Source organism: Lissotriton vulgaris, chromosome 2_2, assembly GCF_964263255.1.
Source record: "Lissotriton vulgaris chromosome 2_2, aLisVul1.2, whole genome shotgun sequence".
Taxonomy (NCBI): Eukaryota; Metazoa; Chordata; class Amphibia; order Caudata; family Salamandridae; genus Lissotriton; species Lissotriton vulgaris.
The window spans coordinates 318,931,847-318,959,745 of NC_141688.1; the positions used below are offsets into that span (position 1 = coordinate 318,931,847).

General features: G+C 49.6%; 1 protein-coding gene across 8 annotated transcripts in view; it reads right to left on the minus strand.

Annotated features, from left to right (window-relative positions):
• CKAP5 (cytoskeleton associated protein 5) overlaps nucleotides 1-27,899 on the minus strand; it is a 901,993-nt gene that overhangs the window by 816,921 nt on the left and 57,173 nt on the right. For all 8 annotated transcript variants that reach the window (XM_086959680.1, XM_086959676.1, XM_086959682.1 and 5 more), the window contains exon 5: nucleotides 18,069-18,240. In XM_086959680.1, coding sequence (XP_086815806.1) covers nucleotides 18,069-18,240 — 172 coding nt within the window. The remainder of the gene's footprint in view (nucleotides 1-18,068; nucleotides 18,241-27,899) is intronic.

The window sequence follows — 27,899 nt, forward strand, 5'->3', positions numbered from 1 at the left end:
TCACTCTGCACGCACTGTCACTCTGCACGCACTCTGCACTCACTGTCACTCTGCACTCACTGTCACTCTGCACTCACTGTCACTCTGCACGCACTCTGCACTCACTGTCACTCTGCACTCACTGTCACTCTGCACTCACTGTCATTCTGCACTCACTGTCATTCTGCACTCACTGTCACTCTGCACTCACTCTGCACTCACTGTCATTCTGCACGCACTCTGCACTCACTGTCACTCTGCACGCACTCTGCACTCACTGTCACTCTGCACGCACTCTGCACTCACTGTCACTCTGCACGCACTCTGCACTCACTGTCACTCTGCACGCACTCTGCACGCACTCTGCACGCACTCTGCACGCACTCTGCACGCACTCTGCACTCACTCTGCACTCACTCTGCACTCACTCTGCACTCACTCTGCACTCACTCTGCACTCACTCTGCACTCACTCTGCACTCACTCTGCACTCACTCTGCACTCACTCTGCACTCACTCTGCACTCACTCTGCACTCACTCTGCACTCACTCTGCACTCACTCTGCACTCACTGTCACTCTGCACTCACTGTCACTCTGCACTCACTGTCACTCTGCACTCACTGTCACTCTGCACTCACTGTCACTCTGCACTCACTGTCACTCTGCACTCACTGTCACTCTGCACTCACTGTCACTCTGCACTCACTGTCACTCTGCACTCACTGTCACTCTGCACTCACTGTCACTCTGCACTCACTGTCACTCTGCACTCACTGTCACTCTGCACTCACTGTCACTCTGCACTCACTGTCACTCTGCACTCACTGTCACTCTGCACTCACTGTCACTCTGCACTCACTGTCACTCTGCACTCACTGTCACTCTGCACTCACTGTCACTCTGCACTCACTGTCACTCTGCACTCACTGTCACTCTGCACGCACTCTGCACGCACTGTCACTCTGCACGCACTCTGCACGCACTGTCACTCTGCACGCACTCTGCACTCACTGTCACTCTGCACGCACTCTGCACGCACTGTCACTCTGCACGCACTCTGCACTCACTGTCACTCTGCACGCACTCTGCACTCACTGTCACTCTGCTGTCACTCTGCACTCACTGTCACTCTGCACTCACTGTCACTCTGCTGTCACTCTGCACTCACTGTCACTCTGCACTCACTGTCACTCTGCACTCACTGTCACTCTGCACTCACTGTCACTCTGCACTCACTGTCACTCTGCACTCACTGTCACTCTGCACTTGCACTCACTGTCACTCTGCACTTGCACTCACTGTCACTCTGCACTTGCACTCACTGTCACTCTGCACTTGCACTCACTGTCACTCTGCACTTGCACTCACTGTCACTCTGCACTTGCACTCACTGTCACTCTGCACTTGCACTCACTGTCACTCTGCACTTGCACTCACTGTCACTCTGCACTTGCACTCACTGTCACTCTGCACTTGCACTCACTGTCACTCTGCACTTGCACTCACTGTCACTCTGCACTTGCACTCACTGTCACTCTGCACTTGCACTCACTGTCACTCTGCACTTGCACTCACTGTCACTCTGCACTTGCACTCACTGTCACTCTGCACTTGCACTCACTGTCACTCTGCACTTGCACTCACTGTCACTCTGCACTTGCACTCACTGTCACTCTGCACTTGCACTCACTGTCACTCTGCACTTGCACTCACTGTCACTCTGCACTCACTGTCACTCTGCACTCACTGTCACTCTGCACTCACTGTCACTCTGCACTCACTGTCACTCTGCACTCACTGTCACTCTGCACTCACTGTCACTCTGCACTCACTGTCACTCTGCACTCACTGTCACTCTGCACTCACTGTCACTCTGCACTCACTGTCACTCTGCACTCACTGTCACTCTGCACTCACTGTCACTCTGCACTCACTGTCACTCTGCACTCACTGTCACTCTGCACTCACTGTCACTCTGCACTCACTGTCACTCTGCACTCACTGTCACTCTGCACTCACTGTCACTCTGCACTCACTGTCACTCTGCACTCACTGTCACTCTGCACTCACTGTCACTCTGCACTCACTGTCACTCTGCACTCACTGTCACTCTGCACTCACTGTCACTCTGCACTCACTGTCACTCTGCACTCACTGTCACTCTGCACTCACTGTCACTCTGCACTCACTGTCACTCTGCACTCACTGTCACTCTGCACTCACTGTCACTCTGCACTCACTGTCACTCTGCACTCACTGTCACTCTAGCCATGCTGTTCACACAAACACACCTGCTGGTTCCATAAACTACCATGTAAAGACTACATCTCGCTCCAACTACACATTGTGGCTAGATTTCTACGTTTTTTAAACATTTTTATAGTGCTACTCTACCCAAGGGGATGTCAGAGCACTAAATAAGCAAACCGAGAAACCCTAGTCTGGAGAAACACATTTAACAAGGGAAAAACAGCGTCTCAAGAAATGCACGTAACAGGAGAACAGCAGCAAACCAGCAAGTAACATCACAAAATGCAGCAAAAAGGAGTGAGGAGACACGGTAGACAAAGGATGGTGAAGAGGGCATAGGTAAACATCGGAGAGAAAAGACTAGAAGGGAGAAGTATAGAGAAAAGATGGAAAGATTATCTGTTTGCATAGCTGAGATGTAAAACATTACAGGCAGGAAAAAATAAAGCACATTTGAACATTCCCGCCGCAATTTATTTTAGCACTAAGGCATTGACATGGTCAACGTAAATTCCCCTTCACGTACTTCGCTTAAAATCAAACCCCATACATGTCCACTGTGGCCGTCATTTTACTATATATGCACTCCTATAGATTAAACAAGACGTGCTTTGAGGCAACATTTCTCAGACAACCCTGCATCCAGTACGGTAAATAAATACCGCAAGTCACCGCCTTCCGTCACTCTGCCGGCCTGCGACCAGGAAGTCAGGCAGGCCGGCGCGACAACAGGAAACAGGAAGTAGGAGGGCGGGAGCCTACCCCGCCTCCCACGGAAGAGCCGCGATAGGATGGAGCCGCCGTGTTTGGAGCACCGGAGCAGGCAGGAGCCTACCCTGCGCCCCGGTGCCGAAGGAGGGAAGAAGAGTCCTACTGCCGGGCCCTGCAGCTGAGGAGAGCCGCCGCACGAAGGAAGCCGGTGAGTGGGTTGCTGAGCGGGGGAGGGGGGAGGCGGGGGAAAGCATGTGCGCGCGCGAGTGCGGGCGGGCTTTGTGTGCGTGCGTGTGACTGTGGGGGAGGGGGGTGTGTGTATGTGTGTGAGCGAGTGTCTGTGTGCCTGCGTGTGTATGCGCTCGCCTGTGTGTGCATGCATGCAGAGGGGTGGGGGCTGCCTGCCTGCGTGCAAGGGCGGAGGGGGGAGGCGGGGGAAAGCATGTGCGCGCGCGAGTGCGGGCGGGCGGGCTTTGTGTGCGTGCGTGTGACTCTGGGGGAGGGGGGTGTGTGTGAGCGAGTGTCTGTGTGCCTGCGTGTGTATGCGCTCGCCTGTGTGTGCATGCATGCAGAGGGGTGGGGGCTGCCTGCCTGCGTGCAAGGGCTGTGAGTTACTCTGCGCATGCGCGGGGACTCAGCGCATGCGCGGATCTGACGCGCGCTCCCGCGGTGAAAACTGCGAGCTCGTAACAGATTGGTGTACCGTTTTTCAGCATTCTCACTAACGGGCCACAATAGGTCTGAAGCAGACACCCCAATGCTCACGCATTGAGGGTTAGGTCTGCTCGACCTAAAAACAATTCCAATATAGAATCATGCAATGCAAGCATGTGCACAGAACTAAAGGAATGCAGATTAACAGGGAAACACAAAGTTAACAATCTTAAAAGGGAAATGAAATGGATAAATATAAACTGAAAATGCTACACATTTTCCCTCTTTAAGAAATTTTATGACACAAAGGAATACATTTAGAAACTAGTCTGGCATTCCAGACCTTACCATCCTGCGTAACTACACTGTTACGATTTACCTTCACAATTTTGATAGGTTTACCAAACTTAATATCACCTTTAGAGACAAAACCTGGTTTGCGAATTCTCACCCAATCACCACACTTAAACATTGGTACTTAAACCTTCATCCAAACATCATAATCACTTTTGATCTTATCTTGCTTCATTTCAACTTTACGAGCTACATCAGTACATCAACTATAACATCATGAGGTATAGTACTCTTTTTAAACCACCACGGACACAATTTAGATGTGGGATCCCTACCTCTTAACAACCGAAAAGGAGAAATCTCAGTAGTCGAATGAGGTGTTATCCGATACAACCAAAGTCTCTCCCTTAATCTTTCTCTCCACAAGCTACCAAAAGTGCGAGCCTAAAGAATATCTTGCTTGAGAACCCTGTTGTATCTCTCAACTTGTTCGTTCCCTTGTGGTTCATACAACGCTGTGGTGACATGTTTGATACCACAATCTTTAAAGAAATCCAATATTTCTGAAGATTTAAACTGTACACCATTGTCAGAAATTATCATTTCAGGATAACCTTCTCGAGCAAACAGCTCTTTCAAAAACAAAATCACATTTCCTGAATTAGGATGAGAAAGGAGCTTGACCTCTGGCCATTTAGAATGGTAGTCAAACAACCACAATGGCAAACCTACACTCCAGTGGTAAAAAATTGAAAGGTCCAGAAATGTCAATACCCAACTTTTGCCATGGATACTCCGGTCACTTTACAGGTATCAAAGGAGCTGGACTACATTTACAAGCCTTGTCACTCTATACAATCCGGGCATTCTCTCAAAAACTTAACAAACCTATCCACCCCTGGCCACCAGAAATTTGACCTAATCAACCTCTTCATGGATGACATACCCATGTGACACTCATGACAGTTTCAAAATAGAATCACGAATCCCAAAAGGTGGAACACACTTTCCAGTTCGAAAAATCAAATCACCTTCAGTAACAAGCTCTTCATTAATATTCAAAAATGGAATAAGATCTGCAGACACCTCACATCTAGGAGGCCAACCCTTCTTGATATAATCTCTCACTTGGCAGAGTGAAGTGTCCTCATTCATACTTTTTCTCCACACCTCTTCAGATATCAACTTAAAATTTTCAGAAACAGACTCAGTAATGCCAACTACAACTTCATCATCTCCATTTTCTTCAACACCGTGACATGGTAGCCTGGACAAACAGTCCGCAGTTACATTCAATTTTCCTGGAACATACTCAATGCCAAAATTGTACTCTTGGGGGGGGGGGGGGGGGGGAGGAGCCAAGTCAGCATCCGAAATGGTCTCATAGCTGCTCGACTCCGTGAGCCCTCTTGCCCTGCACGCCCATCCTGCTGTTCGTTCTGTACTACGAAGGTGTATTTGGATAAAAGAAGGAGCGTACACTTACTACCTGCTCCTGAGACTCCTGCGTGCTGTGAATCCGGAGAACTTTCCACCCACTGCTCTGCGGCCTGTGCGGTGACGAAGCCGGGGTGTCGATTGCAACGGGCAGCCGGCCGCGACTGCAACAACAGCGGCCGCCTCTGGCGGTGGGGAGTCGGTCGGAGGGTGCCGCTGTCTCGAAGTGCCGCTCACGGCAGCATCAGCCCGGCCCCTGATTGAAGAGCTTTGGGGGCCGGCGAGGGATACTGGAGTCGAGGGGGGTGTGTGGCTCCTGGCCCCCCTCTTCGGACTCCGCGCCCGGACATAACCAAGGATCGCCCCCGAGACAGGCGGGCGGCCCCCAGGGAGTGGTAGGGTCTTTTGTTTAGCCTTTTGGTGACTCTCCCTGGGGAACCAGCCTCATAACTTTGTGCTCCGGGCGTACATTTAGTGGCGCCTGTACTGGGGCCGGTGCCTACAGTGAGGTGCAGAGGGACGGGGCCAAACTGACAAAGATGGCGGCTGCAACCCTCCCTCAAGGACCATGTCCCGGTCGGACGGCTGCCGTGGGCGCGGAGCTGGGGTGCTGGCAGCGCCCAATGGAGCCCACACCCAAAGATGTCTTGGCCGCCCTCACGGATCTACGCAAGACCCTGATTTGCAATGCCTGTGACCTGGATCGAAGAATGGCCGCCATTGCGGTTTCACCGCCCTGTGGGGACGTGGTCCGATTCCAATGGAGTGCCGACGTGCTCGTATTTACTTCCTTGGGGAGGACTCTGGCCCCGCCTGGGTTTTGGGAACTGCTGAGGGACCTGGTTACTTTGTCCTCCCTGGACAGTGCGGATGTGCGCGTGAGTGACTCTTTGGGACACGTGCTTAGCCTGAGTCTATGGACGCGACGCTGTTCTTCTTTTCGGGATGTCCCGACAACACCACGGCACTTGCCGGACTGTGAGATTTCCTCTTCATTGATGGTATTACTGTGCTTGGACTTTGTGACACCCGCGGGCTTGGTACAGACGCCCTTGGATTTCAGCTGCACGCGTCCTGATGGACTCGAGCTGCTGAACTTTTTCTTAGTGTTGTTCGGGCCTGATTCGCTCGGATCCTCCTCCAAAAAGTACTGTATATCGATTGTCAAGGGGTCATTTGATGGTTCCGTTGCTAGACGAGGCCAGGGATGATGCATTTTAGGTTTCGGTGGCCTTCACGTTAACTGGCGGTGCTTTGGGTATGTTGCATTGGGATTGTATTACTGATGTAATTGGTAATTGATGTTCTCCATGATACTCTATCCTGCTTCTGGATCTTCCCCCATGTGCAGGGGTGATGGGCGGGGCCGGGCGGCGACTTTGAGGGCCCTCCTCCATTTACGCTTCTTGTCTTTTCTCTTTCTTTCCTAAATTATGGGTTCCAATAGGGCGACAGGCACGCGGCTGGGGGGTAGGGTTTGCTCGTTCTTTGTTTCCATGGCCCTTTAGTCTTTTTTCTTTTTCTATAGTGTCTTCTTCATTCGTGGTACCTGTAACGTGTATTGTTTTGAGAGGTGGGGTTAGGGTTTGCTATCCACCGGATTTGTGCCTACGTTTCTCCTGATTTGTATGCCTTACCCCACTACTTCGACTGTATTTTTGCTAATTGTAGATATCCTGATTTGCGCGCTGTATTGCAGGACCACGTGTGAATGTACGGCACTTTCAATTCTTTATATTTTAAAAACGAACCTCTGTAATCCTGACTTTGGACCTGATCGTTTGCCCACGAGTTGTCTCCTGATATACGTATTCTCCCGGCTTTTGAAATGTCCTGATTCTCCGTATTGATAGCTATACTTTTACTCTGTTTCGCGGCCGGCCAAGAAGGTTTTAGGCCCGTACCTGTAATTGATTGCAAGGCTAATAAAGGATAAAGGAGAATAAAAGAAACTATTTACACATAATCCACAACCAACCAGTGAGCACCGGCACCCCACCAAGACCCCTACCTCTTGAAAATCGTCAGACTGGATGCATCACAAGGAAACATTGAGGAATCACAGAGGACACATAACTACAGCATCTTTCTTCTTACACAAAAGGGGTTGTAGAGTAGAAGCAGGATCCCTATAGTAGGATCTAGGGACTGCATGCTCTGCCCTTCCAAGAAAAAGACCACTTCCTGGAGAATATGAGGAGGATGGTAAGCGGCTGTGGAAAAAGGGTCGTCCGCAGGTAGGATAACATCAAGGTTGGGCGGGTGGTTGCAGTCTACCTCACCTCTTCATAGAGGAAACATTGTAAGAGAAGGACTGTGTATTAAGAGTAAGGACTTAAAACAGGGTTCTCCAAATGGGGTGGCATGCCCCCCTGGACGTGCCTCAATTGATTTCAGGGGTGGGGCAGGTTTTGGCAAATAGGAGTATTTATTATTCCCCCAGGGAACAGAGAAAACATCATCCTTAAAACGGGGATGTCTTTTTAGTGAAAGAAAGGTAGTTAGGCTCGCTGTAGTAAATCTTTTCACACATGCCTTGACTGCGGGTAGGTGTCAAACTACGTGGGGACAGGGGTGGGGTGAAGTGCTCCTAACAACAAATTCAACTATTTTTTAATGATGAGTTATGAAAACACACATTTTTGTGAAAATGCCCTTTTCAATGTTGGTGTAGCTATAATAATGCAATCAAGCAAACGTTTTTAATTTAGTAAGCTGATCTACACACAGCAGAGCTACTTACAAGTAGCTGGAGAGCTGTCAGCAGCTCAGGAGCTGCTCATCGGAGATGCCAGAGTTAAGCACTGGTACAATCGGAGGATGTCTTTACGCTGACTGACCTCCTGGTGTCACCACTAACTCAATGTCTACTCCCTCTTTGGACCACACCACAGTGGGCTAGAGTTCTCCCTTTAGATGACACATCGACCTGGGGGGCCAATGCGGCACCCCGCGCTCACTTGCCACATCTCCCATGTTTAATTAAATCACCGTGCATTTTATATGGAAATTATTATTTTCGAATGATGGGCACGGCGGGCATTTATTAAGCAAGTCAGCAAGCATCAAATCTTGTTTGTGCTAGCTCATGGCCAGCATACTGTGCTCTTCATCTTTAGTTCTTATTTAGGTTTTTCGGTCATACATCAAGGTAGGGTTGTGTTCAGTTGTACGCGTTTTCCAGCAGGCCAGTTAACTAACAGAGTTTTCTTGCTGTGCGTTATTCTCTTCGGCTCAGTAAAGGTGCGCAAGGAGAAAATCACATTTCATTTACACGTCATTTTATGTAAATTTCAAGTAACATTTTAGGTGGCACGATTTTGAGCGTGTGGTGGATGGCGAGTCTGTCATTGCACCCGGGCGCAGACAGGCCTTCCCACAGCAAACAAAAAGTGCCACTCGCTGGCTCAGTCATGGGGTGGGGCAAATACCATAAAGTGAAGGGCGGGCTGATTAAACTTAGATGTCTGCGTTTCTGTGGGCGATGAGGCATCAGATACATTAACTCAATCACCCCCTTCTGACTGCGCGTGCTTAATTTCGTGGCTCTTATTCTGGGAACCCACTTCTTCCAAATTCTCCCTATTCAGGGTTCTAAGAATTTGGTAAGAAGTTACAATGGCGAGCATGTGCACAATACGCCAGTATTTATTTATTTTATTTTAAAAGTTTTATATAGCGCGAACAAGATCTTCGCAGATATCAGAGCGCTTTACATAGAAGGGTACATGAGGGAACATAGTCAAACAAGTAAATCAATAGATCACACAGTACAAATAGTACAAATAGGTGACTGCAAAGCCAATCATGTGAGTAATAAGACAACTCATACAAATAAGTAAAGGGGTCAAGCATGTAGTACAAATCGGTGCAGGGTGTTAATAGGGTTCGAGATAGTAGTTCAAGTGTATTTAGCCATGAGGATAGCTTTTGCTTCTTTTTTTAAAGAGTGTAGTGGAGGAGATAAGCCTGGTTTCGGGCGGGAGTGAGTTCCAAATCCTAGGCGCCATTCCTGAGAAGGAGCGCTTGTATGTTTTTTCCTTCCGGAATCTTCGAGGTTTCAGCAGAAGATTGTTTGTGCCTCTCGTGTTTGATTCCCCCAGAGATTGTCAATTTCTGAGCAAGGTAGCCGGGTGAGTTTAGGTGTACCGCCTTGTGTGCCATGCAGGCGATTTTCAGATGTATTCTGGCTTCAAAAGACAGCCAATTCAGGGATTTCAAGTCAGGGGTAATGTGGGAGTGCTTTTTTGACCCCGTGATGAGTCTCGCTGCAGCATTTAGAGAAGCTTTTAGTGGTGCGGTTGTAGTTCGGGGGAGTCCGCAGAGGGCGGTGCTGCCGTATTCAATTCGTGGGATGACTAGTGCTTGTACTGCAGTTTGGAAGTCTTTGGCTGGGAGGTACGGTTTAAGTTTCCTCAGAGTATTGATCTGGAAGTTCGCTCCCTTTGTTGCCTTGCTGATATGTTGCTGCATGTTGAGATTGGTGTCGAGTGTTATGCCTAAAGATTTTGCTGAGTCCACGATGGTGGGTTGGACATTGAGTGCGGTTAGGAGTTTAAGCCAGTGTTGAGTGGTGGATATCTTCGCTGGAGGTGAGATCAGAAGGAACTCTGTTTTCAGGGCATTGAGTTTGAGGTGATTGTCGGCAAGCCAGGATTGGGTGCATCTGATCGTTGAGTTCAGGAGCAGGATGTCATTGGGTGAATTTAATTTGAGGTAAAGTTGGGTGTCATCGGCGTACATGTGGAAGTGTACATTGGATGCTTGTAGCAAGGTGGTGAGAGGTTCCATGACTAGGTTGAACAAAGTTGGGGATAGAGAGGATCCTTGGGGGACGCCTAGCGTTACAGGTATTGGCGAGGACATCAGGTTGTTGCTCTTGAATTTCTGCGACCTGTTGTGAAGAAAGGAAGTGAACCATTTGAGGACAGTTCCAGATAAGACCATTCTTGTGTTTAGTAGTTCTAGTAGATTCTCATGTTTAACGGTGTCGAATGCTGAGGAAAGATCAAGAAGGATGAGGAGGCAGGTGTCGTTTTGGTCTAGCATTTGAAGTGCGTCGTCAATTATGTGAGTCATAGCAGTTTCTGTGCTGTGTCCTGCTCGGAAGCCTGACTAGTGAGGGTTGAGGAGATCGAATTGCTCAATGTGTTTAGTCAATTGTAGTTGTGCGCATTTTTCCAGCAGTTTGGCGAGAGTGGGGATATTGGTGATGGGACGGTAATTGTTGAGATCAGAGGGGTCGGCTGTTGGTTTCTTTAGTAGAGGTGTGACCTGACCAACTTTGAGGGAGTCAGGTATGCTTCCTTGTTGGAGAGAGCTGTTGATGATTTTTAGTCCAGAGAGGGAGAAGCAAAGAGGTAAAGTCTTTTACTGCGAAGGCAGGGAGGGTGTCCGCGAGGTGATTGGATGGTTTCAGGGTGCTGAGTAATTTGCCAATTTCTTCTTCCGAGTATGTGCCAAAGGTTGACCATGTAGCATTGTTTTTTGGTTCAGTGGGTGCTAGGCATTGGGGTTTGGAGTAGAGGCTTGCGTCAATGAGGAGATCGCTTTTTATTTTGTCAGTTTTTTGGATAAAGAAATCAGCGAAGTCTTCACAGGAGGGTGCCTCACGCCCAGTGTTGAGTGGTTGTGGTTGCTCCTTGGATTGTGACTTGATTAGCTCAAACAGTTTTCTCGGGCGGTTTTTAGCTTGGTCAAGTTGGAGGCTGAAGAAGTCCGATTTTGAGCGTTTTATTTTCCTGAAGTAGGCGTTTCTCTTTTTCTTCAGATCTTTTAGGTGCATTGCGGAGGGAGCTGATCTCCAGGTCCGTTCTGCCATTCGCATGCCTCTTCTATCCTCGTTGAGACTCCCGTCGTACCATGGTTTGGAGATTTTGATTTGTAGAATTGATAGTTTTGTAAAATATTGTATCTACACGCCCTTTTCTTCGTGACCTTAAACCACAATCCTAAAATATCAAGCTATAAAAATCATCAGTCTTTCCGGCGCAACGTTCACCTTGTTCCGCTGAATAAATGCAGGCACTGCCTGTGCTTTTTACATTCTGAAATACGTATCGTGGGAGTCCTACTTCTGAACATTTGTTCAAGGCCAAATTTCTAATGCGTGTATCACGCATTTTTTAGAACTCAATCTTTTTGGGGTGGGGGAGGCATGGGGTGGCCGGGATGAAGGATGTCTAGGCCCCTTTGGCAGACCTTACAACTCTGAGCCCCGCCCTGTGCGCATTCCGTGTGGATGTGTGTGCGCAAGTTGACCGGGTGTGTCTTCTGCATGTCATTTTGTCAGGCTGTACTTTCGATCGAGACATCAATGAGTTCTCCCCGTCTCGTCGCTGTATTTAAATACCTTAAATATTGCTCAGATTAGGAGCCTGTGTAATAATCTCCTCTTTACAGCGCCCCTGTTATGATGGATCTCTGTGGACCAACTCTGGGCGCTGCGTTTTGCTTAAAACAGGTCAAAAAGAACATATGGCGCGACTGCCGGAATGCATAGAAGTGTGAAAGAGACACTGTACTGGCATAGCTTGAAGCTAGCCACTGCACATTTTATACAGACTAACCACACACCCAATGACCTCGAATGGACCATCCTGGAACACCTGGAGGGCAGTTCAGAGTCCCTTTTATTCGAGAAAGAACAACGTTGGGTGTATCGGCTTAGTACCAACACGAAAGGCCTTAATGATGATATACCTTGGGGGACGGTGTTACGTTGATGAACAATCCAATAGTAATCTGAATGTGTTTTTAGATTCAAGGTGGATTCAGTACACCCTAGTTCAGGGACTTAGTCTAAACTGTGCCGCAAAGACAACCACCCATTTAATTACCAGCATTTTTTATTAAAAATAATTTTTTTGTTGCAGAACCAGTGCATATAAAATTCACCTTTTAGGTGGCAATAAATATACCCCTCCAGGAGCTCATCAGTCTCTTTATTGAAATGCGGGACCTGTGCTCAGAATATCCTTCTTTGCCCTAAAAAGTCATCACTTTAAAGAAACTAAAAGACAGGCATTTTTGGACTAAGTGGTCACACTGTCGACATCTTGCCTGATCAGCTGCATTGTTTTATGAACAGCCGAATGCTTAGCCCTGCATTTTCAATGTATGTTCATAATTTGCGACCAATTGTTGATTTGTGTTATGACAGTGTTGGGAATCGAACCGCCGACCTTGAAACTGGCAGCTCCGTGTTGCCGGTTCGCTCCGCCCCCACGTGGTATTTAGCAACCAATCAATTTAGCCTTCCGTGTTAATTTGGGCATTCTCCTTTAAGACGCGATGTCTCCGTCTACGTCATACACCCACGAGGGCAGGTGCGTCCAATCAGACCCCTTGGTCTTTTAAACCAACCGGGTGCGCTTATGTTTCTTCGTTCCGGGAGACAGCCATAGTCCGTGTAGGTACACGGTGGGGAGCCGCAGGCGTGGAAGTAAGTGATTTTTGATTGCAGACGTGGTGGCAAGTGTCTTTTCTGAGATGAATTCTTGATACCATTTACCCAGAAACCGACAACCACCATAACTGTTTTTTCACTACTGGCAGTATAGCGCCGCGTGAAAATAACCCAGGCTGCCATTTCCGAAGGAGCACAATCTGTTCCCTCAGAAAGTGAGTTATTTCATATCTTTCCATCTCGAAATCGCCTTCCTGATACTAACTCGCAGAGGGCATTTCTCTCTATATGTGCGGATGGGGACGAGCAATTTCTGGGGGATACGCTCGTTCTGCCGCTTCCTAAGCTTCCTGTGCTCACGCTGGGAATGGGGTTCTTTGGCCCCTTACACGTGTGTGTGCATGTGTGAAATTAAACAACCTAAGAAAATACTTGCGTAAACTCTTTTCACTGTGGTTTTTAATCTTTACCGCCCCAGAACAGAGTGGCATATTGCTCGATCCCACTGATTCACGAGCATGCTCAGGACACGGGCTCATACACTGGGCTGGTTCTGGTAGCGAATTTATGGTGCACCTAATTAAGGATTATAAGGTAGCACCTCAGTTTGGGTGTCACACTAATTGTGCATGATACCCGCAGTCAAACCCACATGAAATTAATGTTGACAAACGACTCTGCTCAGAAGGAATTAACCCGTCTCTTTCATGTTTGTGTGTTTGTGGTCTTGTACTTGTCCCTTCCTTTTTACAGGTTCCCGTTTTACACCCCTACCAGAGTGAGTAGTGTGGTGGAGATGGAATGTCCTTCCATCCTTTGATTTTAAACAACAACAACTTTTTCACACTTAGAGCCTCACGGGAGGGTGCACCTTAGAGCGTGCATACCACCGGAGGACTTATGTTGTAGGTCCTGAAGAAAGCTGAGCTACATGCAACCCTAACAGCTGAAACATGTCGACCAAATTTTACCTCTGACTTAGGACTCCGGTTCCTTAATTAAGAACCGTGGGAGTCCGCACACTTTGTTTTTAACCAATGCGGGTTGGCCATTATTAAAATTTTTCTAAAGGCACAACCTCTGCATTTTTTAATTGTTTAATACACTTTTGCACTATCACGTTTAGTCACTTCCTAATTTGGGCACTGTTGCACTCACCACATCCTGATCCGCTGTATTTAGGCGTCGTAGCACGCTGGGGAGACATTCGGTCACCCCAGCGGAGACCCGATGATGAAGCATGTCACCAACTAGTGGTGAGTGAGGGTCCTTCTAAGAACCTAGGTCTTTCCCCCCTCCCACTAGATGGTGACTAGCAAACGCCCTGGCTTTTCTTCCGATTGAAGACGGTCGCCCGGGCCCCCCTAGGGACTTCTAAGACTGCCTCACTGCATTCCCTGCACGCGTGTGAGCATTGATCACGTGTGCAGCATGCAGTGAAGCTTTATCTCGTGATTCTATTTTCATTATCACTTTTGTTTTTCACTAGAGTCACTCCTTTGTTGTTTATAATATATATAATTGGGGTACAGGAGTGTCTACACCCTACCTCTCGTTGTTTTTGGCTAGCCACGAAAAGCCCGCACGTCCAATGCAAACAAAAACACCAAGCACCGCCGCTCCCCTACCTGCTCCACCGCCGAGGAAACAGGATACTGAATACCGCCCCTCCAGGACTCCCTGACCTGCCTCATGGTTGCCAAGGCAATATTTCTAAAAATATTGTTGTGCTACCGTAAGGCAGGTCATGGAGTCCTCGAGAGGCGGGATCCAGAGCAGACAAATCTGCTAAACAGGAGCTTTTTCCAATGGCAGGCCTCCGTGGCGTGGCTTCATGCCATACTGAAATCCCCTGCTCACAATATCTTTGCCTGCAGCAGGGCATGCCCTGCAATGCAGGCTTCGACCTAAAAAGGACCAAACTCTGGAGAAGAGCCAATCGGCTATCACCACCCTCTGGAACCCCCCTGGAAGGAGCTCTAGTCCCTCAGATTTTCTTAAGCACAGTGCTAAGTAGTTGTATTACTGAGAGAACTAAAGGGAGCCATTCCAGGGGAGGTGGGTGGGTTGCATGTGAATCTATGAAAGATACCAATTCTGGATAACTGCAGTTACAGGTAAGTAATGCATTCCTTATCCAGTATTAGGGTATCTTTCATAGATTCACATACAACCCACCCACCTTCCCTGGAAGGGCTCCCTTTAGTTCTCTCAGTAATACAACTACTTAGCACTCTGCTTAAGAAAATCTGAGGGACTAGAGCTCCTTCCAGGAAGGTTCCAGAGGGTGGTGATAGCCGATTGGCTCTTCTCCAGAGTCGTGGAGAAGTGTGGCTCAGGGGTTAGAGGCGGCAGACCTGGAGCTTGAGTTCGGCCCTGGAGCAGGGTTCAATTCCCCGCTTCGGCGGGTCTTGGGCTCAAAATTCCACGGACTCGTTAATTCTCGCTCCGGTGCCTTCTCGACTCACGGGTTCACACTCTGCGACTCTGGGCAATAGCTTGCTTAATCTCCACAACGGCCCTTCGCGGTGGGATGCCTGGCTTTCACCTTGTGGATACCCTGCCAGGGTTATCTCACAGGGGAATACCAGGACGGGTTCCCTAAGCAAGCGCTGAGATGCCCCAGGGTAAGTTGTGCGCTATATAAGTTTCATTCATTTCATTTCATTTCACATGCCTGAATCAGCATAGTAAGCAATAAGCACATTTCGGATTGGTACAGTATGAAAATCACCAGATAACATCAATGTGAAATATAGCAGGTACCAAAATGCAATACAGATAATAGAAATGTGCGTATATACAAGAGGACGGTGGGATGAAGAGAAAGGCTCAGAGTGCAGGGAGGCTGCATGCAGGGGTGACATTTTAGGTCAGATTTCTCCTTACTAGGTCACCTGGGTTGCGGAGGGGGGTGGGGGGTTGTCCGTGCAGAGGCAGCAGGCGACGTCTGGGAGTCCTGGAGGGGTCAATTCACAGTGGACTCTGAAGCACTGGGGGACCTCGCTGGACCAGTGGGCCACTCAGCTGTAGGGGCCAGGTGCAGTTGTGGTTCCAGGTGTCTGGTTTCTTGGTCCTCAGCAGGGTCGGAATCTTTCCTTGGAGATTTTTTTAACAGAGCAGATTTTCACGAGATCTGGTCTTTGTGAAGGCAGTCAATCCTTCCAGATGTTCGGGAGGTTACTGGGCGGATGATAAGGTGATTTTTGGATCAGAATCTCTGGAAACTGCGGACGGGCTGATAGGGCTGGGGCAAAGCCAGTTCTTCGCTGCAGTCTCCTCTGCTGGGCGTCTTTCGTCCTTTGTAGGTTGCAGGATTCTACCTTCATGGTTCAGGGTTGCCCCCTAAATACTGTATTTAGGGGGCGTAGGGTGATTACACTCTAGGAGTGCTCACACCACGTGGGGTAGTGGGCACAATCCCTAATCGTGATTGGGAATGCCTACCATCTGCAAGACGGCGGCCACTGAAGAGAGCTTCACCTAGTCTCCCCTACCAGAGGGGTGGGGTTGGCAGAAATTTCTACCAGACAAAAAGGAGGGGAGACAGAAGGGGGCCGGCTGCTGATAGTAGGGGCTGGAGGTCGCGTTACAAAGGCAGCAGGCTCTTCCTGACCTAGGGAAGGTGTGACCACCTTCGCTCAGGAAAGGCTTTGTTTCTGGGCTCAGGGAGCAAAGGCTCCCACGCCAGCGGTGGCTGTTGATGGCAAACTGGTGTTTACTAGTCAGGGAACCCACCAGAGGCTGGTCAATTTTCAGGGGGCCTCTCTAACATGCCCTCGGAGTACATTGTATAAAAAATCCACACTGGCGGTGTGGGTTTATTATGCTGATTACTGCGGATTATTATGATTGCTACTAAACTTGCCAGAATTCAGTAAATCCATTATGGTACTGTGAAGTTTGTAATGACAAACTCCCACATCATATACCCTTCATGGCTTTACATCACTTAAGACACTGAGGGCACAGTGCTCGTGCAACTGTACCCTCACCAGTGGTATAGTGCTCCCAGCTAGAGGGGTGTCTTACCTATACCATAGGCAGTGTTGCCGGCATGGCACAGGTGTGCCATGTTAACTCTTCACTTTTCTCTCCATCAAAACATGCAGCCTGCAAAGGCAGCATGTGTGTTAAGGTACAGGACCTCTAAGGGTGGCACAATGCGCTTCAGCCCTTAGAGGCCTTCCCTGGCCACAGCACCCATGGTAACTTTTACAATGGACCTAAATGTGGCCAGAGAGGTGTCAAATGGGGATACAAAGGTACAGTTTTGGGAAAGAGCACAGGCTCTGGGCACCTGATTGGCATGGACCCAGGGCACATCTAAGTCAAAGCGCATCCGGAATCTGGCAAAAGTGGAGGGGATTATTGAAAGAGAAATCCAGCTTCCTGCAATCAGCAGTTCATCGTTGAAGCAGAATGGAGAAGAAAAAAAAAGGCCCGAAGGGTGAAGCCAAAGAGGCCACGATCTAAAAGAGTCACACCCATGGGCGATGGTTTTCTTAATACAAAACGCAGTGTGAGAACGCATGTGAAAAAACATCTACGAGGGAACAGGTGAGGAATTATTAACCGAAAGGAGACCGAAGCAGTTTTGACTTTTATCGATGGAGCACATGACAGAAGACAGCAGAAAGAAAACAATCTAGCATGGAGTCGATGCCCAGGCGCAGTATTCCACAAAAGGAGGAGTCACTAGTTTGAGGCTCAAAACACTAATTCGAAAGAAAAAAAAACTGCACATGTCCCGACCAAACACTAGATGGAAGTACGCAGAGCATTTGTATCTACAGCCACACATGCCTCGAACCTTAATGTCCTGTCACAAGTAAATGTTAGGTTTTTGTACCCCTAGTCCTGCTGGTGCCAATCCCAGTCGGAGGAAAGCTGCCCACATATCTAGTTCAGAGTGACGTTACTAGACTGCTTGATACAATTCTCAGCTGAACAGTGACAACTGAAACTTGGACTGGACTTTGCTGGTGGCCTCTGCATACAAAACACCCCAGCCCCCCTCCCAGTCTAGGTTGCTAAGGTTCCAGTCTACAGCTAACACTTTCCAAATTGCCTATAAAACGGACTGCTTTATCACACTATACCAGGGACCGAGCAGAAGGTATGTGGCATCTAGCAGGCGGTCCTTTGAGGTGGGAAATTGTCCCCCCCCCTCAAAATCCACTTTGTTACAGACAATCACAGGCAAGGATACGGAATAGCACTAGTAGGGTTTATTAGCCTTTCTGTAAACATCTCAAGACGAGGATGCTATAAAGCTGATGGAGGCCACCACCACAACCCAACCACTGGAATAGGAGAAAAATCACCATTTACCTGAACAGAGTTTATGTTCTGTAATGGAGGTCTCAAAGCATCCCGTATCCAGCGGTAAATCTCCACTGCAAAGAGCTTGGCTTCATCTCGCACTGCCTTCTCTCGAGACTCAAACAATTTTGGCAAAACTTTGATGATTGGCTTTAAAGCAACTGTTTTCGAACCAAATTCACTAGATAGGGAACAAAAAGAAAATTAATGACTGGAAAGATAAGAAAAAAAAAAAAAGAGTGCACAAGATCTGGGTCACCAAAAAGGACATAGTAAACACATTCCAGCCTGAATGTATTCCATTGGAGATTCTTAGCTGATAAGGATCAAGAAACCCACAAAAGATATTCTTTCCATTAAAAGAAAACCTAGCTCTTATGAAGATAGGTCTTCCGACTCATAGGTGCCAAAGCATGGTTTAAAATCGAGATGATTCAACAGTAGAAAAGGTGCCTGTATCATTTCACCATCACTACTGCCAGAGAGAACTATATCTTGAAAGAGGACAACATACTGGAAAATTAAGATCCTGCTCTTCTACCAGAGACGTTTTGAACCCACTCTTTGCAGTACGAACCTCACATACCTGAACACACATTGTAGGATGCTGACCCTTTAAAGGATATACCACTAAGTGGCTAAATCGTGCAAAGGGTCCAAAGATTCTCCCAGAAGTGTACAGGGCTCAATGAAAAAAAACAAAGTGCTCTATTTGTGTTAACGTGGTCGAGCAGCCTTAGGCTAAACACAGAAGTGTACACATTGATCAATAAGTGACATGACTCAACAAGCATTTGCAATGCAATAGGTCTCACATTAGGAAATTGAGCTATTGGTATTGTAAATGACATTTTTTTATTTCTGTGTTGGTTTTGAAAATAGCTAAATTAATAGCTTTGTCATTTACAATGCCAATAGTTATCACTATCGCAAATGTGACACCTATAGCATTTGTAATGCAATGTGTTCTATTTACGTGGCTTAGATGTATTGCTATTACAAACAATGGCTTTTAATTTTTTTAAATAATTACTTAAATAAAAGTTATTGTAATTTAGAATAGCAATAGCTTAAACTTTTGTAAATAACTATTGTGAAGATTGTGTTAAGTGTATTTTATTGTGACGAAAATCCAAGATATTAACATCTTTTTGTGATATTTGTAATAAAGTTTGAGACATTCAGAGAACATATTTGAACCAGTTGTTGAATAGTTGCACAGATTGATGCTGTGGTGGTGCTGAGTGAGGGCGATAGATAAGAGTGAGAGAGTGAGGGCGATAGATAAGAGTGAGAGAGAGAGTGAGGGCGATAGATAAGAGTGAGAGAGAGAGTGAGGGCGATAGATAAGAGAGAGAGAGAGAGTGAGGGCGATAGATAAGAGTGAGGGCGATAGATAAGAGTGAGGGCGATAGATAAGAGTGAGGGAGTGAGGGCGATAGATAAGAGTGAGAGCGATAGATAAGAGTGAGGGCGATAGATAAGAGTGAGAGAGTGAGGGCGATAGATAAGAGTGAGAGAGTGAGGGCGATAGATAAGAGTGAGAGAGTGAGGGCGATAGATAGAGAGAGAGTGAGGGCGATAAGAGAGAGAGAGTGAGGGCGATAAGAGAGAGAGAGTGAGGGCGATAAGAGAGAGAGAGTGAGGGCGATAAGAGAGAGAGAGTGAGGGCGATAAGAGAGAGAGAGTGAGGGCGATAAGAGAGAGAGTGAGGGCGATAAGAGAGAGAGAGTGAGGGCGATAAGAGAGAGAGAGTGAGGGCGATAAGAGAGAGAGAGTGAGGGCGATAAGAGAGAGAGAGTGAGGGCGATAAGAGAGAGAGAGAGGGCGATAAGAGAGAGAGTGAGGGCGATAAGAGAGAGAGTGAGGGCGATAAGAGAGAGAGTGAGGGCGATAAGAGAGAGTGAGGGCGATAAGAGAGAGAGAGTGAGGGCGATAAGAGAGAGAGAGTGAGGGCGATAAGAGAGAGAGTGAGGGCGATAAGAGAGAGAGAGTGAGGGCGATAAGAGAGAGAGAGTGAGGGCGATAAGAGAGAGAGAGTGAGGGCGATAAGAGAGAGAGAGTGAGGGCGATAAGAGAGAGAGAGTGAGGGCGATAAGAGAGAGAGTGAGGGCGATAAGAGAGAGAGTGAGGGCGATAAGAGAGAGTGAGGGCGATAAGAGAGAGAGAGTGAGGGCGATAAGAGAGAGAGAGTGAGGGCGATAAGAGAGAGAGAGTGAGGGCGATAAGAGAGAGAGAGTGAGGGCGATAAGAGAGAGAGAGTGAGGGCGATAAGAGAGAGAGAGTGAGGGCGATAAGAGAGAGAGAGTGAGGGCGATAAGAGAGAGAGTGAGGGCGAGAGAGAGTGAGGGCGAGAGAGAGTGAGGGCGAGAGAGAGTGAGGGCGAGAGAGAGAGTGAGGGCGAGAGAGAGAGTGAGGGCGAGAGAGAGAGTGAGGGCGAGAGAGAGAGTGAGGGCGAGAGAGAGAGTGAGGGCGAGAGAGAGAGTGAGGGCGAGAGAGAGAGTGAGGGCGAGAGAGAGAGTGAGGGCGAGAGAGAGAGTGAGGGCGAGAGAGAGAGTGAGGGCGAGAGAGAGTGAGGGCGAGAGAGAGTGAGGGCGAGAGAGAGTGAGGGCGAGAGAGAGTGAGGGCGAGAGAGAGTGAGGGCGAGAGAGAGAGTGAGGGCGAGAGAGAGAGTGAGGGCGAGAGAGAGAGTGAGGGCGAGAGAGAGAGTGAGGGCGAGAGAGAGAGTGAGGGCGAGAGAGAGAGTGAGGGCGAGAGAGAGTGAGGGCGAGAGAGAGTGAGGGCGAGAGAGAGAGTGAGGGCGAGAGAGAGAGTGAGGGCGAGAGAGAGAGTGAGGGCGAGAGAGAGAGTGAGGGCGAGAGAGAGAGTGAGGGCGAGAGAGAGAGTGAGGGCGAGAGAGAGAGTGAGGGCGAGAGAGAGAGTGAGGGCGAGAGAGAGAGTGAGGGCGAGAGAGAGAGTGAGGGCGAGAGAGAGAGTGAGGGCGAGAGAGAGAGTGAGGGCGAGAGAGAGAGTGAGGGCGAGAGAGAGAGTGAGGGCGAGAGAGAGAGTGAGGGCGAGAGAGAGAGTGAGGGCGAGAGAGAGAGTGAGGGCGAGAGAGAGAGTGAGGGCGAGAGAGAGAGTGAGGGCGAGAGAGAGAGTGAGGGCGAGAGAGAGAGTGAGGGCGAGAGAGAGAGTGAGGGCGAGAGAGAGAGTGAGGGCGAGAGAGAGAGTGAGGGCGAGAGAGAGTGAGGGCGAGAGAGAGTGAGGGCGAGAGAGAGTGAGGGCGAGAGAGAGAGAGAGAGAGAGAGAGTGAGGGCGAGAGAGAGAGAGAGAGAGAGAGAGAGAGAGAGAGTGAGGGCGAGAGAGGGCGAGAGAGAGAGAGAGGGCGAGAGAGAGAGTGTGAGGGCGAGAGAGAGAGTGTGAGGGCGAGAGAGAGTGAGGGCGAGAGAGAGAGTGAGGGCGAGAGAGAGAGTGAGGGCGAGAGAGAGAGTGAGGGCGAGAGGGAGAGTGAGAGGGAGAGTGAGGGCGAGAGGGAGAGTGAGGGCGTATTAAGAAGTACAGTGAGTAAACTCCTGTGCCTCTTTCTTTCACAGGCACGAGCTCGATTGCCCCTTTTTGCAGCATGACGAGGAACTCCTGCTGCAATAGGTGCAAATGCTCGGCGGACATAGGACGGTGTCTTGGGGGTATGTTGGGTGGAGTGGATGTTGACTCCAGACAATACCCGTACTGAATAAGCTGTGTGACCAACCTGTCTGTGGTGATGGACTTCCAGTCTGGCAGGAACTGTTGAAGTCTCCCCCCGACAGGTGTTGCGTGGTCAGGGGGCAGTGACAAGGCGTCACTGTTTGTTAGTGGCGGAGGATCTGGAGTTGTTGTTTCCACGACCTCTGCCTTTGGCGCGGTTTCCACGATATCCACCTCGACTCCGTTTGGTGTATGTGGTCTGCGTGTTGCCTTTATAGTACTGTGTGGTTTGGGAGAGCTGGCCTCTGGAAACACCTCTAGTGCTTGAGCAATGAAAAGAACCACCCCTGAACTGCTGGGACTGCAGAGCCCCCATGGACTTAGCAGTTTCACTGTCCTTTTTGATTTTCTCCAAGGTGGTGTCCATCTCTGGGCCAAATAGAGGATCAGGGTTTACTGTCTGATTGAGAATGGTGGTCTGTATCTCCGGCTTGAATCCTGAGATTCTGAGCCAGGCATGTCGTCTCAGCATGACACTAGTGTTGATAGCTTTGGCCGCGGTGTCAGCCGTGTCCAGTGCACATTTAATAGAAGCATTGGATATCAGCTTCCCCTCTTGGATGAGAATCTCAGCTGCCTCTTTGTATTCGTCTGGCAGGTGCTGTAACAGGGTCTCCAGTGTGTCGTAATATGCCCTGTCATACCTTGCTAGAAGTGCTTGTGTATTTGAAATGCGCCAGATATTGGCCGCTTGAGCTGCCACCCTTTTACCTGATGCCTCAAACACCTTAGATTCCTTATCTGGGGGAGGAGCATCACCCGTTGTTAGTGAACTAGCCCTTTTACGGGCATTAGAAACAACAAGAGAGTCCAAATGCAACTGTCCCTTGATGTAAGTAGGGTCACTAGGTGCCGGTTTATACTTCTCAATCCTAGGGTTTATCACCCTGGCTCTCGTAGGCTCTTTAAAGATCTCCCCAGCATGCTTCAAGACACCCTTCAACATAGGCAGAGTCTTGACAGTCCTCTCTGAGATGAAAAGGTGTCAAAAAGAAAGTCTACGAGGAGGAGCTTCGCGGGCAACCAAGATGGCCGCGTAAGCTCGGAGCTCCGTGGACCGTCCGACCCGCCGCAAATATCCTGCTCGAAATCCTGATCCACGTTGGTGGAACCTTATTGCTGGCGGTCTGCTGAGACGGGGGCTGCCTTCCGCCTCCAAATCGGTGGTTCCAGAGCTGAGATACGTCGAGCTGAACTCCGCGCATGGACGTTGTCATTGTCCCTCCGGACTTCGCCACTTCGCACGACTGGAAGGCGTAGTGGCTGCCTGCTGTCCCCACCGGCGGAGTGATAGTGTCTCCAGTTCGTGCTCTCTACCCTTTGGTCTTGCTTTCGGCCCTACTTGCCCGTTGGCTGCGGACCCGAGCTTGGGTGGCACCTTGCCTTTGTTCTCTGCGGACCCATCATGGCGGGCAGAGGTGACTCGGACAGGGCATCGAACAAAGGCGGCCGAGGCAAGTCGCAGACGCAACTGAACCGCATTGAGCGCTATGTCAATTTGAAGTCACCACCTGCAGTGGGGGCCACGACTAAGGGCCCTCCTTCATCGAGCTCGCCTGAGGGATCGGATCCTACCCTTAGCGACATCATGGGTGCCATCACGAGTTTTCGGGCCGACATGCAACAACAGCATGAAACTCTGAATCACAAGGTAGACTCGATGGCTGTTGACATTACTCTCATAAGGGCCGACTTGGGCAAGACCAATGAGCGTGTGAAGGCACTGGACATTAAGACCTCCAGCCTAACCTCTGATGTATCTGAACTGCAAACAGAGGTCCGCAACCTGCGGATGACAACGGACCTTTTCTCGAGGCGACTGGAGGATTTTGAGGGGCGAGCCAGGCGGCAGAACGTCTGCATAGTTGGCGTACCGGAGGGTTCCGAGGAGGCTGCTACGGACCTGTTTGTGGAGGAATTGATCCAAACTCATCTAGCACCCACTGGACTGAGTAACTTTTTCTCGGTGGAACGTGCCCACCGGGTGCCGGGTGGCCCGCCGAAGTCAGGAGTGGCGCCGCGACCTATTGTGGCGCGCCTCCTCAACTTTAGAGATCGGGACGTTGTCCTACAAGCTTCCAGATCGCATGGGCCACTCCACAACCAAAATGCGGAGGTGCATTTCTATCCTGACTTCACCAGGACGGTGCAGCGCCAACGACAGAGCTACGCGGGAGTGAAGAGGCGACTCAGGGAACTGGGTTACAAATATTCGATGATGTTCCCCGCCAAACTTCGCGTTGAGCATAAGGGACGAGCCCTTTTCTTTGACTTCCCGGACAACGTCAGCGAATGGCTGGACACGGTCTCGCCTCAGCGGGACGAACAAGCGGATGGAGGTGCCTCTGGTGGTTTGGGATAGTGACACTGAGCGGTGGACTTGTGGCACCCCCGCCTCAAATGACTGCCGGTGCTGGTAGCCGTAATTAGACTTGACTCTCCTGGTGTTCACAGGGTGGGTGGCGGGACGTGTTCACGGTGATTCCCTACTCCTCTGGGGTCTTTTCGTAGATTAGTTAATGGGGCGACAGGCACACTGCTGGTTGGGAGGGCTTTTAAGTCTGATGCAGGGGTGCAGGGTGGGGGGCAAGTTGGGACGAGTTTTCTTGTTTGTTGGTTTTTTCTTTCCTTTTTCTATCTGGCAATGGGTCGTGTATTTTGTTGAACCGTATTCGATGTCGGTGTCTTTTGGGACTGGGTGGGGCGGGCTGCGGGGAGATGGGGGTAAGAAGTTAAGAGTTCTCAGTTGGAATGTTAACGGGTTGGGTGATCGGGTCAAAAGAGGGGTGGTGATACAATTGATTAAACGCCATATGCCTGATATAGTTCTTCTCCAAGAGACACATTTGGTGGGCAATTCGTGTAAAGCTTTGAACCGCAAAGGCTACAAGATGGTGGCCCATTCAGGGTTCTCTTCCGGGTCCCAGGGGGCGGGTATCCTGGTGCGCGCGTCCCTTCCCCTGGAGATAGATGTCACTGTGATTGATGACAGGGGGCGTTATGCTGCTGTGGCGGGAAGATGGGAAGGGCGTTCCCTCTCGTTCTCTGTGTATGTCCCCCCGGGGCTGCAGTCCAGTACTTTTCAGGACCTTGGTGGTGCCATTTTGTCTATGCCGGTTGGTCTGTTGATAGTGGGGGGTGACTTTAACTCAGTTTGCTCTGGTTCCCTTGACCGTCAACCGCCTCGTGACCTCCGTAGCTCACAACTGTGGCTGCCTTCCTTCCTTGAGTCTATGGGCCTGGTGGATGGTTGGCGTCTTCTCCATCGGACGCTCCGTCACTTTTCCTTTCTTTCGGGCGCACACGGGAGTCTCTCCCGTATTGACTATGTCCTTACGCTGGCGGCGCACGCATCGGCCGTGTCTGAGGCCCGCTTCTTAGCGCGGGGCATCTCTGATCACTCTCCCTTGTGGGTCTCCTTTGACTTTGATGTGGCCTTGTCGGGGCGACCTGCGGCGATTAACCCGTGGTATTTCCGCAACTTTCAGACTCGCTCCCTTCTGGCCAAGGCCATGGACCTTTATTTTGCCGAAAACGTGGGTTCGGTCGGTTCGGCCGTTACCTTGTGGGAGGCCTTTAAAACTGTGCTCAGAGGTGAGGCCTTGGCTCTCATTGCGGAGGCTCGGAGGTCTAGGGAGGCCGACTTACTGAGTATTGAGGAGGAGGTCCTGAGTCTTGAGTCCCAATTAGGACCCGAGCCGGACCCCTCGGTTCTGCATGCCCTCTCGCTTAAGCAAGCGGAATACCACGACCTTGCAACGAATGCTGCATTGACTCTGGCTAAGGAACAACAGGGCCGTATCTACGACGTGGGCGACAAGGCCGGGAAATTGCTGGCCTGGTTAGACAGAAAGGAGATGGCCAGCCGAGTGGTGCCTGAGCTTGTGGGTGATGACGGGGTTGTCCTCACGGACCAGAGCGCCATTGTCGACTCCTTTGCGGGCTACTTTTGGGGGGTCTATGACTACCTCGGAACTCTCCGAGGCGGACTCGACGTCCTTCCTGTCGGATGTGGAACTTCCCCGCCTTTCTGAAGAGGACAGCGCAGACTTAGACAGAGAGATAACCGCTGACGAGATTGCATTGGCGATCCGCTCGCTGCGCACCGGCAAGGCCTCTGGTCCTAATGGCATTCCGGCCGAACTTTATAAGATTCGACCGGAAGCGGTGTCCCCGCACCTGCGGAAAATGTTCCTGGAGTCATTTGAGAAAGGCAGTCTTCCCCCTGATCAGAGGTTGGCCACTATCGTGATCATCCATAAAGAGGGTAAACCGCGGGACGTCTGCCGATCGTACCGCCCCATCTCTCTCCTTAACGTGGAGCCCAAGGTCCTCGCCAAACTGCTCGCCAATCGACTGATTGGAGTCATTGGAGATCTAGTACATCCCGACCAGTCGGGCTTCATTCCCCACCGGAATACCGCCCTCAACTTGCGCCGACTCCACGGCGTTATGGCTAGGGCCCACACTCTCGAGGAGCCAGCGATCCTTGCGTCCCTTGATGCCACGATGGCCTTTGACTCCCTCGAGTGGCCTTATCTCTGGGCAGTGTTGTCAAAACTCTGCTTAGGGCCGGTTTTTGTGAGCTGGGTGAAGTTGCTGTATGCCGAGCCATTGGCTAACGTCACGGTCAACGGCCGCCTATCGGCGCCATTCCCCCTACACCGGGGTACTAGACAGGGCTGTCCCCTGTCGCCTCTACTGTTCGCTCTGGCCCTTGAACCGCTCGCGGCCCTACTGCGTACGCACCCTGACTTACATGGCATCACCTGGGCCCCATGGCATGGCATTCAAAGATGGCGCCCACGTTAGCGCCGCTTTCGGAAGCGCGATTTCTGGCGCGAGTTTAAACAGGTGTAGGGAATTAAACAATTAGGACCACATATAAAAACATGTCCCAAATAGCACATAGCACAGCAAGAGAAGGAACGAGGCAGAAGTACGGCCACTTCGAAATTCGGGTAAGTGCACATTAAGCCCAACTGCTATTTAAGCAGGACCCTTACCTTTTGGGTAGCCACTCAAATTTTAAGCTAAATAGCAGGAACGTCTTTACAAGGAATTAAGTCAACAGACACCCTTAGCCCCTCATCACTAAAGGTCAGAGGGGAGGCTGGTCTTTCTACTTAGACCTGTATTTCATGGTGTGGGTGGGTTTGAGCATTTACCATTAATCCTACCAAGGGAGGTATCGCCACAATAACTAACAATGAGATACCCATGTTCCCCTAGAGCAATAGGAGCAGTCAATAGGTGCTCACTAGGACAAGGTAAACCTCACTGTGAGATGCAATATAATACGGCATAGAGTAGTGCAAGCTATGATCTGGGGTAGACAATAGAGCCAGGAGTAACTAAGCCAGCACTGGAAAACATCAGGAGCAATAATTGCCTTACATGTGTCCTTTTCCCAACAGAACATATCTGGTTCTGGAAGAGACCTACAACTTTATATGCCCGTTCAAAGCACGTTTTAAAACTATTTGAGGTAAGATACTCTCAGCCTAACACCATAAATGATTCAGATATACATGTGAGAGACTGTAAGATACAGGTGAGACATGGGTATATAACACTGCAGAAATGTCTATTAACACCACAGATGCATGAAATTTGAGAGAACTCCTGACAATTGAGAGAAGAAAAGAGACCCCAAGATAAGGAGCTCCAAAGCTAGGAGAAAGGTAAATGATGTTAACAACACAGATCCGCCTAGGTGACAGGGTGCAGGAGTGTTCCTCTCTAATAAATATATATCATTATTTGACAGAAGGCCGAAGGAACAAAATTTGAGAAAGCCCAGTGCGATAACAAGCTGACCACATCACGGTACATCGCCCACACAACCCTAAGGGTGAGATTTCCCAATTACTACCCCCCGCGGGTTCCTGGGTACTAAGCCCCCACTGTGAGAAGGTGGCCTGATATGCAGTGCTCACTATTCTAGTGAACACTATGTATCAGTCCAGCAACCCTTATTGATGATTGGTTGTAAGTCAACCTTATAGACCAGCTATCCTAGTAGCGTGGATACGAGCAGTCTAAGGCTAAAGACTCGAGAGGGCGTGTTAAGCCAGCTGTTTACCACACATATACCCCTTGAATACCAAGTGA